The 12,246-nt window shown below is 35.2% G+C and overlaps 1 protein-coding gene across 3 annotated transcripts in view; it reads left to right on the top strand.

Annotated features, from left to right (window-relative positions):
* LOC114025634 (vacuolar protein sorting-associated protein 13A-like) overlaps nucleotides 1–12,246 on the top strand; it is a 282,189-nt gene that overhangs the window by 166,264 nt on the left and 103,679 nt on the right. For all 3 annotated transcript variants that reach the window (XM_027839101.1, XM_027839103.1, XM_027839102.1), the window contains exons 43-45: nucleotides 7,065–7,223; nucleotides 7,689–7,944; nucleotides 11,277–11,437. In XM_027839101.1, the coding sequence (XP_027694902.1) occupies nucleotides 7,065–7,223; nucleotides 7,689–7,944; nucleotides 11,277–11,437 (576 nt within the window). The remainder of the gene's footprint in view (nucleotides 1–7,064; nucleotides 7,224–7,688; nucleotides 7,945–11,276; nucleotides 11,438–12,246) is intronic.

The raw sequence follows: 12,246 nt of genomic DNA, 5'->3' as shown, positions 1-12,246 counted from the left end.
TAAGCTTTTTGTCTTTTTTTAAAAAGTTATCTGAACATATAAGTACTATAAAAAGGGAAACTAAAATTTTACTCTCAAATTATGCCTAAGTATTTTTGGAAGTTAATTTTTATACTTAACCAATTGTTCATGGATTAGATGATGATAGGACCCCTCAACATCTTCCATCTTAGATTGACAGTCTCAAAAGAAACTCTACACTGTCAGGAGCCTATACTTACTTCCTTCAGCAGAATTTTGGGAAGCTCCCCTCTTGTCCAAAAACATCTCTTTGGATTTCTGGGAGAGAAAAGGGTGCCAGAAGTTTGTATGGTACCAAAAATTTATTTGTTAATATTTTGAAAAGCACTAGTTCCTTCCTCCTTTATCTAGATCAGAAAGGAACACTTGTACCACCAAACTACCCCCCTCCCCCGAGTTATAGCAGTTAGAGATAGATTGTAGTCTAAATGTCTCCTGGGATTAAACCTGATTGTTATTCTTACTTAATCAGATTATCTGAATCCAATAAATGTAGACATCTATTTTGATTGAGGGAGAGAGGGAACTAAATAACAAACTGTAAAGTTGGAATTGACAGAGATTCGTGTATATGTTCTAATTTGAAACTTTATACTAGGGGTGTATATGTATGTGACTATATTAATACTATGTATTTGAGTGCACAATTTGTTCTTTCTAGGTAAGGCTGAAATATTCCCTCCTTGAAATATCATGTATGTTCCAGTAATATTCTTAGTTAAAATAATTGGGCTCATGTTCTGCTGTTAATTTTTCCCATTAAAATAAATTTGGATAAGAAAAGAAAAAAGAAGCAAAAATGAACATTGACCATAGAAAATTACTATTGTGACAGAGAAGATCAGAACCCAAACTCAGAAGAGGACAACATTGTCAGTATACCCACATCCGAAACCCCAAAGGGGAATATGAATTGGTCTTAAGCCCAAAAAGTCTTTTTGGAAGAGCTCAGGAAGGATTTTAAAAGTCAAATAAAAGAGGTGGAAGAAAAATTGGGAAAAGAAATGAGAGAGAAGAAATTTCCAGGAAAAGTCCTGGAAAAGAAAGGACAAAAATCAAAGTAAACAATTCCTTAAAAAATACAATTGGAGAAATGTTAAAAAAAAAATCGCTGAAGAGAACTCCTTAGAAAGAAGAATTGGCCAAATGGAAAAAGGTACAAAAATCCACTGAAGAGAAGAATTCCTTAAGAAGTGTAAGTGGCCAAGTGGAAAAGGAGGTACTAACTGAAGAAAAAAATTTCTAAAAAATGAGAATTGGGCAAGTGGAAACTGATGACTCTATGAGACATCAAGAATCAGTCAAACAAAATCAAAAGGATAAAAAAATAGAAAACAATGTAAAATATCTTGTTAGAAAAACAGCAGACCTGGAAAATAGACCCAGGAGAGATAATTTAAGAGTTAATGGTCTACATAAAAGCCATGATAAAAAAAAAAGAGCCTGGCCAGTATCTTTCAAGAAATTATCAAGGAAAACTGCCTTGAGGGCCTAGAACCAGAGGATAAAATAGTCATTGAAAGAATCCATTGATCAGCTCCTGAAGGAGATCCCAAAATGAAAACTCCGAGAAATTTTGTAGCCAGATTCATTCCAGAAATATCAGGTGAAGGAGAAAATACTGCAGGCAGCCAGAAAGAAACAGTTTTAATATTGTGGAACCACAGTTAACATTTTCGCAGTTGAAGGATCGGAAGGCTTGGAGAATGATATTCTGGAAGTCAAAGAAGCTTGGATTACAACCAAGAATCAACAACTGAGCAAAATTGAGCATAATCTTTCTGGAAGAAAGGTGGACATTCAATGAAATAGGGGACTTTCAGTCATTCCTAATGAAAAAACAAGAGCCCAACAGAAAATTCAATCTTCAAAAACAAGACTGAAAAGAAACAAAAAAGTAAACAGGAAATAGAAAAAAAAAGTTATTAATTTTTAAAAAAATTTTTTTTATTTATTTTGATTTATCAACAATCACTTCCATAAGCTTTTGAGTTTTAAATTTCTCTCTCCCTCCTTCCCCAAGATGGCATGCAGTCTGATATCGGCTTTACGTATACATTCCTATTAAACATATTTTCACATTAGTGATGTTGTAAGGCAGAATTAGAACCAATAGGAGGAACCATCAGAAAGAGGAAACAAAACACAACAGAAGAAAAAAAATAGCAAATAATATGCTTCAATCTGCATTCAAACTCCATAATTCTTTATTTGGATGTGGATAGCATTTTCCATCATGAGACTTTTGAAGATGTCTTAGATCCTTGCATTGCCGAAAAGGGCTAAGTCTATCAAAGTTAGTTATCACTCAGTGTGGCTGTTACTGTGTACAATGTTCTCCTGGTTCTGCTCACTTCACTCAGCATCAAACCATACAAGTCTTTCCAGGTTAATCTGAAGTCTGCCTGTTCATCATTTCTTACAGCACAATAGTATTCCATTACATTCATATATCACATTCACAATTATGATCACTATCTGTGTCTTTCTCTCCATCCTTTTCCCCCCTGTTTATGCTTTTCTTTCTCCTCTTTCCTTTTCCCTCCTCACTAATGTTTTGCTTTTGACTACCACCACCCTTAGTCCCACCTCCCTTCTATTAGTCCCCTCCCTTTTCTTTCCCCTTTTCCCTCCTACTGCATATGGGTCATGGTAGATTTCCGTACCTAACTGATTATGTTATTCACTTCTTGAGCCAAATCTGATGAGAGTAAGGTTCAAAAAATGCTCATCTCCCTCCCTTCTTTCCCTCTGTTGTAATAGGTTTTTGTGCCTTTTCCTGTGATTTAATTTACCCTTGTCTGCCTCCTCCTTTCCTTTTCTCTCAGTATATTTTCTTGGATCAGATTAATCCACTTACTTGGATCCATTTAACCCATTTCATTAGATTTTTTTCATCATTACATCAAAGTCAATTTATACCCAGCCCCTTTATGTATACCCCTTTAACATGGTGTAGTAACAATACAGTTCTGAAGAAAAAACATGTTATTCAATAAGGTTAAACTGTTTACATCCATACGTGGGTACATGATATATGTAATTCTTGAGAACTGTTTCTTTATTATGTCATTTAGAAGGGGTATACATAGACAGAGGGTGTGGGTGTAAGTTGACTTTGATGTGAAGACAAAAAAAATTGAGGGGAAGGGGGGGGAATAAGGATTATACTGGGAGAAGAGGAAAAGAGAAGGCAGGAATGGGTAAATTATATCACATGAAGAGGCACAAAGACCTATCACAGTAGAGGGGAAAAAAGGGAGGAGGTGAGCAATGTTTGAACCTTACTCTCATCGGATTTAGCTCAGAGAGGGAATAACATAAACACTCAGTTGGGTATAGAAATCTTTCTTACCCTAGAGGAAGTAGGAGGGGAAAGGGGAAAGAAAAGGGATGGAGGAGGATAGGAGGAGGGAAGAAATAGTAGGAGAAAGAAGAGGGAGGGCACAATGAAGGAGGCAGTGGTCGAAAGCAAAACTCTGCTGAAGAAGGAAAGGGAGAAAGAAGAGGAAAGCATAACCGGGCAAAATAGGATGGAGAGAAAGACACACTAATCATAACTGTGAATGTGAATGGGATGAACTCTCCCATAACATACAAGTGGATACTAGAGTGGATTAAAAACCCTAATCCTACAATATGTTTTTTACAAGAGACACTTTGAAACAGAGAGATACACATAGAAAAGGTAAAAGGCTGGGACAGAATATATTATGCTTGAACTGAAGTAAAAAAGAAAGCAGGGATCGCAATCCTCATCTCAGACAAAGCAAAAGCAACAATAGATCTAATTAAAAGGTATATAGAAGGGAAACTACATCCTGCTAAAAGATACCATAGACAATTAAATAATATCATTACTAAACATATATACACCAAGTGGCATCGCATCCTAATTCTTAGAGGAGAAATTAAGGGAGTTACTGGAAGAAATAGATAGCAAAACTATACTAGTGGGGGACCTTAACCTGCCCCTCTCAGAACTAGATAAATCTACCCCCAAAATAAGAAAGAAGTTAAAGAGGCGAATAGAATTTTAGAAAAGTTAAGATATAGTTGACCATCAGAGCTATGGAGAATGAAAGAATTATGACAAAAGAAGAGAGAATATTATGAAATGCAAAATGGATAATTTTGATTATATTAAATTGAAAAGTTTTTGTACAAACAAAAGCAATATAACTTAGATTAGAAGGGAAACAGAAAGCTGGGAAACAGTTTTGTCTCTGATAAAGGCCTAATTTCTAAAATATGTAGAAGACTGAGTCAAATTAAAAGAGTACGAATCATTCCCTAATTGATAAATGGACAAAGGATATGAACAGGCAATTTTCAGATGAAGAAATTAGAGCTATCTATAGTCATATGAAAAAAATGCTCTAAATCACTATTGATTAGGGTTTGATTAGAGAAATGCAAATCAAAACAACTCTGAGGTACCACATCACACCTGTCAGATTGGCTAACATGACAAAACAGGAAAATTATAAATATTGAAGAATATGTGGGAAAATTGGAACACTATGCATTGTTGGTGGAGTAATGAACTGATCCCACCATTCTGGAAAACAATTTGAAACTATGCCATTGGGCTATCAAACTGTGCATACCCTTTGATCTAGCAGTACCACTACTAGGCCTGTGTCCTGAAGAGATCATTAAAAAGGGAAAAGGTCCCACATGTACAAAAATATTTATAGCAGCTCTTTTTGTGGTGGCCAAGAATTGGAATTTGAGGAGATGCCCATTAATTGGGGAATAGGTAAAGAAGTGGTGGTGTCTGAATGTAATGAAATACTAAGAAAAGATGAGCAGGCATATTAAGTGTGTTTCAGAAAAACCTGGAAAAGCTTACATGAACTGATGCTGAGTGAAGTAAGCAGAACAAGGAGAACATTGTACACAGTAACAGCAACATTATGCAATAATCAACTATGATAGACTTAGCTCTTCACAACAATGCAGTGATCCAGGACAATTCCAAAAGACTCATCATGAAAAATGCTCTCTACACCCAGAGAGAGAACTCCCAGTGGAGTCTGAATGCAGATCAAAACATGCTCTTTTCTTTTTTGTGTGTTTTTTTCTTTCTCATGGTTTTTCCCTTTTGTTCTGATTTTTCTTTCATAATATGACTAATTTGGAAATAGTTTAATATAATTGTACATGTAGAGTGTATATCAGATTGCATGTAGTCTTGGGGAGGGGAGAATAGAGGGAGGGGGAGAAAATTTAGAACTCAAAGTCTTATAAAAGTGAATGTTAAAAACTGAAAATAATAAAAAAAAAAGATATGCAGTAAGTAAGTGGTAGGGTTAGGAATTGATCTTAGGCTTTTCACCTTCCAGGCCAATGCTCTGATACACATGCTTCTTTGGCAGGAATACTAGTTCCTGCTGTTTCGGAGCTTAAAAGTCCTATAGTAGCTTATAGAGTTTGATCACCTGTCCTCAAATGGGCATAACTTCTGTAAAATGATAGTGATGGGGTATGGGCCCAAGCTGAGACCTTTGCCCCTTGCCCCAAAAAAGAATTTGGGTCCCATTTGTGTACTGGCCCCAGAAAATCCTTAAACTTTCTTTGACCTCATTCTGGTCTCAAAGGGTTGCTTGAGGCAATACCCCACTCTAACTTCCTTTCCCTATCTCTTATTCTGATCTCTCCCTATCTCTCAGAAGCCTAGTCTTTGAAATCCTAATATAGAAGTATAGTTTGATCCCACCTTTAATCTTATCAACCTCTTACTTCTAGTTTTTTGTTACCCCAATAAAAACCTAGCCCTTCATTGTCTATTCCCTGGGTGACCCTATCCATACACTCTAGGTCCAGTGACCTTCAGTCACCCCGATCCTCTTCCCAGCCCCTCCTCTGGTCACCTAAAATTACTTAGGTGTATATGAGATCCACCTGGCCCCCATTTAAATGCTGATATTTCCTCATACCCTTTTGTCTTTACAGGTGTCACTAATATTCAGATTCCTTAAGAGTCTAGCCTGTGTGGCCCATCCCTAATAAAACTTTGTCTGTGGCTGAAAGATTTGGGTTGAATTCATTTGGGCAGGGCCTGATGTGTTGTAATTTCAGGGTCCCAGAACCCCGAGAATCTAGACCTCATCAATAGAAAATATTACACTGTAAAGCAACCTTTAATAGGTCAAGATTTTCCTTCTCTTTTTTTAGGAACTTAAAATTACTCTACTCATTTCCATTCAAATGATAAAATTAACTGGTTTATAGATGTGTGAGTTTTGTAACCTGCTGGCATTTTTTCATTTGTGGGAAGTGTTTTGGAGATGTTCCTTTTCTTTTTCTTCTTAGCTTGGACAGCTCTCATAGTTTTGCAGAGCAGGAGCAGAGTTTATCCTCCATTTCTCCTGTCAGAATGTGTTGTTGGAATTAAACAGGATTCATGGAATGATTAGAAGAACCAGTCAGAGCTGAAAACAACAGGTCCTCTCATTTGTCACATTGAAGGGAAGACCATGCAAACTTGAGACACCCAGGAGAGCAGTGAGGGGGAAGGGAAGGGGAAATAATGGAAGGGTTCCAAGGATGCACCTTCCCCTAAAACTGGGGCAGCTCCTTAGACCAATAAAAGCAAGTTAGCCTGCTCACTCACCTTGATATGGGGGAATGGGGTTGATGTTTTTAAAACTGGAGGAAGTTTCCACCAAACTTCCCCTTATCTCTCACTTTGAGATTAGACTGATATTTTAAAAATGGACCTGGGAAGAGCAGGGAAGGAATTTAAATTTAGATGTTTTTAGGCCATGGCTGGAGGAGACTCTTGATGGTCTTGTTTGCAGCTGTTCTCTTGGATCCATTTTCATTTAATGCTTAAGAGTAGCTCAGGTTTTCGCTTTTGTATTTTTCTTTTGTAAGGGTGAGGTCTCATTGGTGTCCCTAATTCCGTAATACATAATGGCATAATTAGGATTATAACTTTTAATATTAAAAATTAGATTTGTGCTTTTAATGGAATGTAATTATTTTGGTTTCTAATCTTATTTTTATCTAAAACAAGTTTGTTTGTAACATTTTAGATTAAAAAGAAAGCACGGAAGGCCTTGGTTGAATCAGACACTGAGGAAGAAAACTACAAAGTGCCAGAGTACAAAACAGTAATCAGTTTCTATTCAAAAGACCAATTGAACATTACATTATCTAAATGTGGCCTTGTAATGCTGAATAATTTAGGAAAGGTAAGAAATTAATTTCAGTTTAAATAGCAGGGTCCCCCTTTTAACTGACCTGTTCCTAATCTTCTCTAAGAAGTAGATTTTTTGATTAGGTAAGATTTTTGTTACAGTTTTCTGTTTTCCTTATTGGGGCAGCTAGGTGGTGCAATGGATGGAGTGTCAGGCCTGAAGTCAGAAATTCATTTTTCTGAGTTTAAATCCATCCTCATGCACTTACTAGCTCTGTGATCCTGGGCAAGTCATTTAACCTCATTTGCCTCCATTTCTTCATCTGTAAAATGAGCCGGGGAAGGAAATGACAAATCACTCTGGTATCTTTGCCAAGAAAACCCCAAATGGGGTCATGAAGAGTTGGACATGACTGAAACAACTGAACAAAAGCAAGAATAACAAAATTTTCCTCATCATTTATAGTACTTCTATGTTCTATTCTTATACATTTGGTTTAAAATGTGTTTTGCTTATTAGGCATTTGCAGAAGCTGCTGTTCAAACTTCAGATTTCTTCACAAAGGATCAAGCACCATTTATGATTTTCAATTCACTTGGAATTACCATCTCTGTGTCAATGAGTGATTCCTTTCGTGTTCTTAATGTTCCTGTCACAAAAACATTTGAATTAAAAAATGAACAGAGTTTAAGTATGGATTATGTCAGAAGTAATGACGGTGATCAGTTTAGTGCAATGACCAGCCTAAGCAGCAAACTTTTTTTCATTCTACTCAGTAAGTTTCACATTTTAAAAAGTATTTTTTTAAAATAGATTTACTGTAATGATATGTAGCATACATGTTTTAACTTGTATTCACATATAATCTACTTAATGTTAATTTTTTCCAGCACATCATGTTGGGCAATTAGTTTGATAAGAATAGTGTGATAAATTGGTACTGAATGACATTACAGAATGGTTTCAGAACTCTGCAATAGAGTTTGGCTATAATGTATTAACTCTTTTATTTCAAGATGCTATTCCCAAAATTTCAGAGTTCAAAAGCGCAGCATAACCCATGGAATTCAAACAGTACATTAACAGAAATTCCATGCATAAAACTCAAAGAAAGTGGCCATCCAGTTTTTTGTTCAGTATCACTAGGTAGACAGTGTAAGGTTGGAATATCACTGTGATGTAGGAAACCATGAGTTGGTGGACTTAGAAAAATATGAAAAGATTTGGACTTATGAAGGAAGATTTTATCCACCCTCCGAGAAACAGATGACAAACAAGTATAGTATGGTCTTAAATAGATGCATATGAATGTAAATGTCTACATATGAGTATCTTTATAGATATCTGAATATATGTATGTATGTGTATATATGTTTGTGTGTAAATGTGTGTGTGTGTGTGTGTATATATATATGTATGTGTACGTATGATGTCGCCTTCTTAAGGTGGGGGGAGAAGGGAGGAAAACAGAACAAAGTAAAAAGTGCACAACAGAGAACAGAAGAAAAACAAAAGGAAGCAAACAAAAGATGGACAGTTTGGAATACAGTTTAGTATTATAAGCTTCTTGAAATGCAAATTTATTGCTGTACCCTTTGAATCCTCTCTTATGTTCTACTGTGTCCATAGCAATGCTTTTTTTCTTTCTTTTTTTTTTCTTTTTTTTTTTTTGGCAAGGCAGTGGGGTTAAGTGACTTGCTCAGGGTCACGTAGCTTGTAAGTGCCAAGTGTCTGAGGCCAGATTTGAACTCAGGTCTTCCTGAATCCAGGGCCAGTGCTCTATCAACTACGCCATGTAGCTGCCCCCCTTTTTTCCTTTCCTTATTTTGTGTTTAACTTTTAGTATTTAAGTTTATGTTTCTTTTTCTTTTCTTATTGTTTTTAAAAGATCACTAGGGAGGATAGACTCATTACATCCTGAGGAGGCCCATTCCATTTTTCAGTTGCTATAATTTTTAGGAAGTTTTCCCTGTACATGTTTTCCTTATATCTGAATCTACCTTTTCAACTTCTGTCCATTGCTTCTAAGCCTTTTGACATCAAGTGTGACATTCCTCTCCCATGTAGCAGACCTTAAAATACCTGAAGACAAGTATCATAATCTCCTAAGTCTTCTCTTCTCCAGACTAAACACCCGCAGTTTCATGTGGCATCTTCTTGACTCTGTGGTCATCCGGGATGTTTTTCTAGTAATGTGATACTAATAAGATACTACAACATTCCAGATGTGTTTTAGCCAGGACAAGTTATATTCAATGAAACGTATCCCACTCTTACTATAAAAGCACATAATTACATTAACCTTTTATTTGCTGCAGTATCTCACAGTTGACCCATATGATTTGCAGTTCACTAACATGCCCAGACTTTTCACATGAATGACTTTAAAATCATACCTTCATCATCTTTGACTTGTGAAGTTTATTTTTGAATGTAAGTGTAAAGTTTTACATTTTTTATTAGACCATTAATTTCATCATTCACTATCAGCAATTAAACTTTAAGATAAATTTTTTCAAATGAAAAGCTGCCTTCTCTCTCTCTCCCTCACCGCCCCCACACAAACTCCTGTTACAAATCTGTATCATCAAGTGAAACAAATTCCCACAGTGGTAGGGCTTTTAAACTTCATCTTATTATATCTGACTTAATATTCTCTTACGTTGAGGTTTTTTGTTTTTTGTTTTTTTTTTTGTATTCTGACTGTCATCCAGTGTGTTACCTAGCCCAGTTTTTTGTAATGTGAAACCTTCATAAGATTGTAGTTATGGCTTTATCAATTTTGTCTGTCAGGCTAGGAACTAGCATAGATAGGAAACTCTTGAATGAGGAAATTCCCTTTATTAATTCAGATTGGCACCTTCTCTGCGACTTATATTCTTAAGAGAATTTCCTAGAGCACTGAAGAGTACAAGTGACTTGCTTAGGATCACATAACTAATATGTTCCAGAGGTGGGATTTTAAACCACATTTTCTTGGTTCTGAGACCACTTTCCATACATTATACCATATTACATCTCAACTTAATCTGTCAATAGATGTTCATTTAAGAGCTCACTGTGTACCAAGTGTTGTATTAGGCACAGGAAATGCAAGTTTAATAAATGAAACATTCCATTACTCACTAGGAGATTTCATTTCAATAGAGGAGACAATAAGACGTATAAAACATGTATACATATAAAGACAAGAAAGATAAATATTAGTTAGTTAAATACAGAATATTTTGGGAAGAGCGGTACCAGCAGCTGAGGAAATCAAAGGCATCACATAGAAGGTGATTCTTAAGGTGAATCTTTCATAAAGAGATTCTATAAGGCAAAGTTGAGGAAGGAGTACATTCTGATGTTAAGAATAGCTAATACAAACAAAGTCACTGAGATTGGAGATGGAGTATTTTATATGAGGAACAGAGAGAAGGGCAGTTGAGCTGTATTACTGAGTTGGAGTAGGGGGAGTAAAAGGGTTTGTTTGTTAAGCTTTTCTTATCTATGATATGGTCAGTAGGAGGTCAAGATTCCCTTCTAATGCATTCCCTCACCTTGCCTTACTGCTGTTTGTTAGAGGCACAACGGTTTTTGCTTCCTCAAGGTGCTTCCAAAGCTTAACTGCTTTCTACTTGAATCTCTTTTCTGATATACATAGACCAAGGTGTCTAGTTATATTTGTTGTGTAGCATCATCTGACTTATATAATGGCTTTGACACACTTATTACTTCTAAATTAAAGTCTTGTTCATACCTCGTTTATACTTTTGATTGGTTCTGTAACCAATTTATGCTTTTGACTGTTTTTTTAGTTCAATTAAAAAAAAAATTCTCAACTGATGATGGTATCAGGGCATAAAACATCTTGTTAATTACATTAATTGCGATTCCAGTGCTCTGGGATACTCCTTACAATATTTATTAGTTGAAATATCTCTTCTCAAAGATATTATTGTCATTTTATTTCCATATTTTAATGGTGATCTATAATTTCAATGATGAATATACTTATATCTTAGTTATTGACATAATAAAAATTGGGATTAATAATTCCACCGAAATATATTAGTGAAACTATTGGGTCTCTCATTTGTGAAATATATTTTTCTTTTAATTTAGCACCTGAAAACCATTCTACTGCTGATAAGATTCCTTTAACAAAAGTGGGTCGACGTCTATACACTGTTAGACACAGAGAGTCTGGTGTTGAAAGATCTATTGTTTGTCAAATTGATACAGTTGAAGGAAGTAAGAAGGTTACAGTCCGATCTCCAGTGCAGGTATTTTGTGATTTGACTTTAAAAAGAAGCATACTATATTTATATTCACATATGAATTTCTTGGAAAATGTTTTTCAGAACTGTATTTTATGAACATAATGTATTATATCCTGGTACTCACCTTTAGAAAAAGTTTTTTTAAAGGTCACTTTACTGCTTTTGAAAGTTTTCATTCTACTGTATGGAATAGCTTGTTTCATAAGTTTCTAGATAATATATTTATAATTTATATTCATAGTAGGATAATTCAATGCTGACTGTGCCTCTCAGTTGCTCTAAATTTGCAAAATTAGAATACTTGACAAGTAAAGTATGCTTTAAATTAGAATACTTTACAAAAAAAGTCTATTCCCAGTTATTCACATATATATTATCTTCTTTTTGGACTATTGACAGTGGCTTTTTATTTCCAAATTAACGTTTTTCTCTGAACATGTTTTAGATTGTCAATTGTATGTGCTTAGGGTATAAAATTCAATTTTTATATTAGAATATTTGACATATGATTAACAAAATATTTTTACTGACTCAATCATATAGTACCTTAAGCAAAATAAAAATTATTTTCAAATATCTCATTTTGAATTTGACGTGCACCTGCCTTTTGTTAGCATATATGTATATTGGATAATTGAGTTTATAGAGCAGGTGTTGTTAGTCTCCAAAGCACACTTTTTAAATTTATGTATAGCCCCAAGGAATTAATTCTTTCTTCTCTCCCTTTTCTGCCTGTTCCTCCCGCCCAGTATTTCCTCTATGCCAAATTGCTTATTGATTTCTTGCCGAAATGTATATTGTCCCAAGCAACC

Source organism: Vombatus ursinus, unplaced genomic scaffold (assembly GCF_900497805.2).
Source record: "Vombatus ursinus unplaced genomic scaffold, bare-nosed wombat genome assembly UNPS02014832.1, whole genome shotgun sequence".
Taxonomy (NCBI): domain Eukaryota; kingdom Metazoa; phylum Chordata; class Mammalia; order Diprotodontia; family Vombatidae; genus Vombatus; species Vombatus ursinus.
The sequence above is the reverse complement of the archived record's forward strand: the minus strand, read 5'-3'. Positions and strand labels throughout refer to the sequence as shown.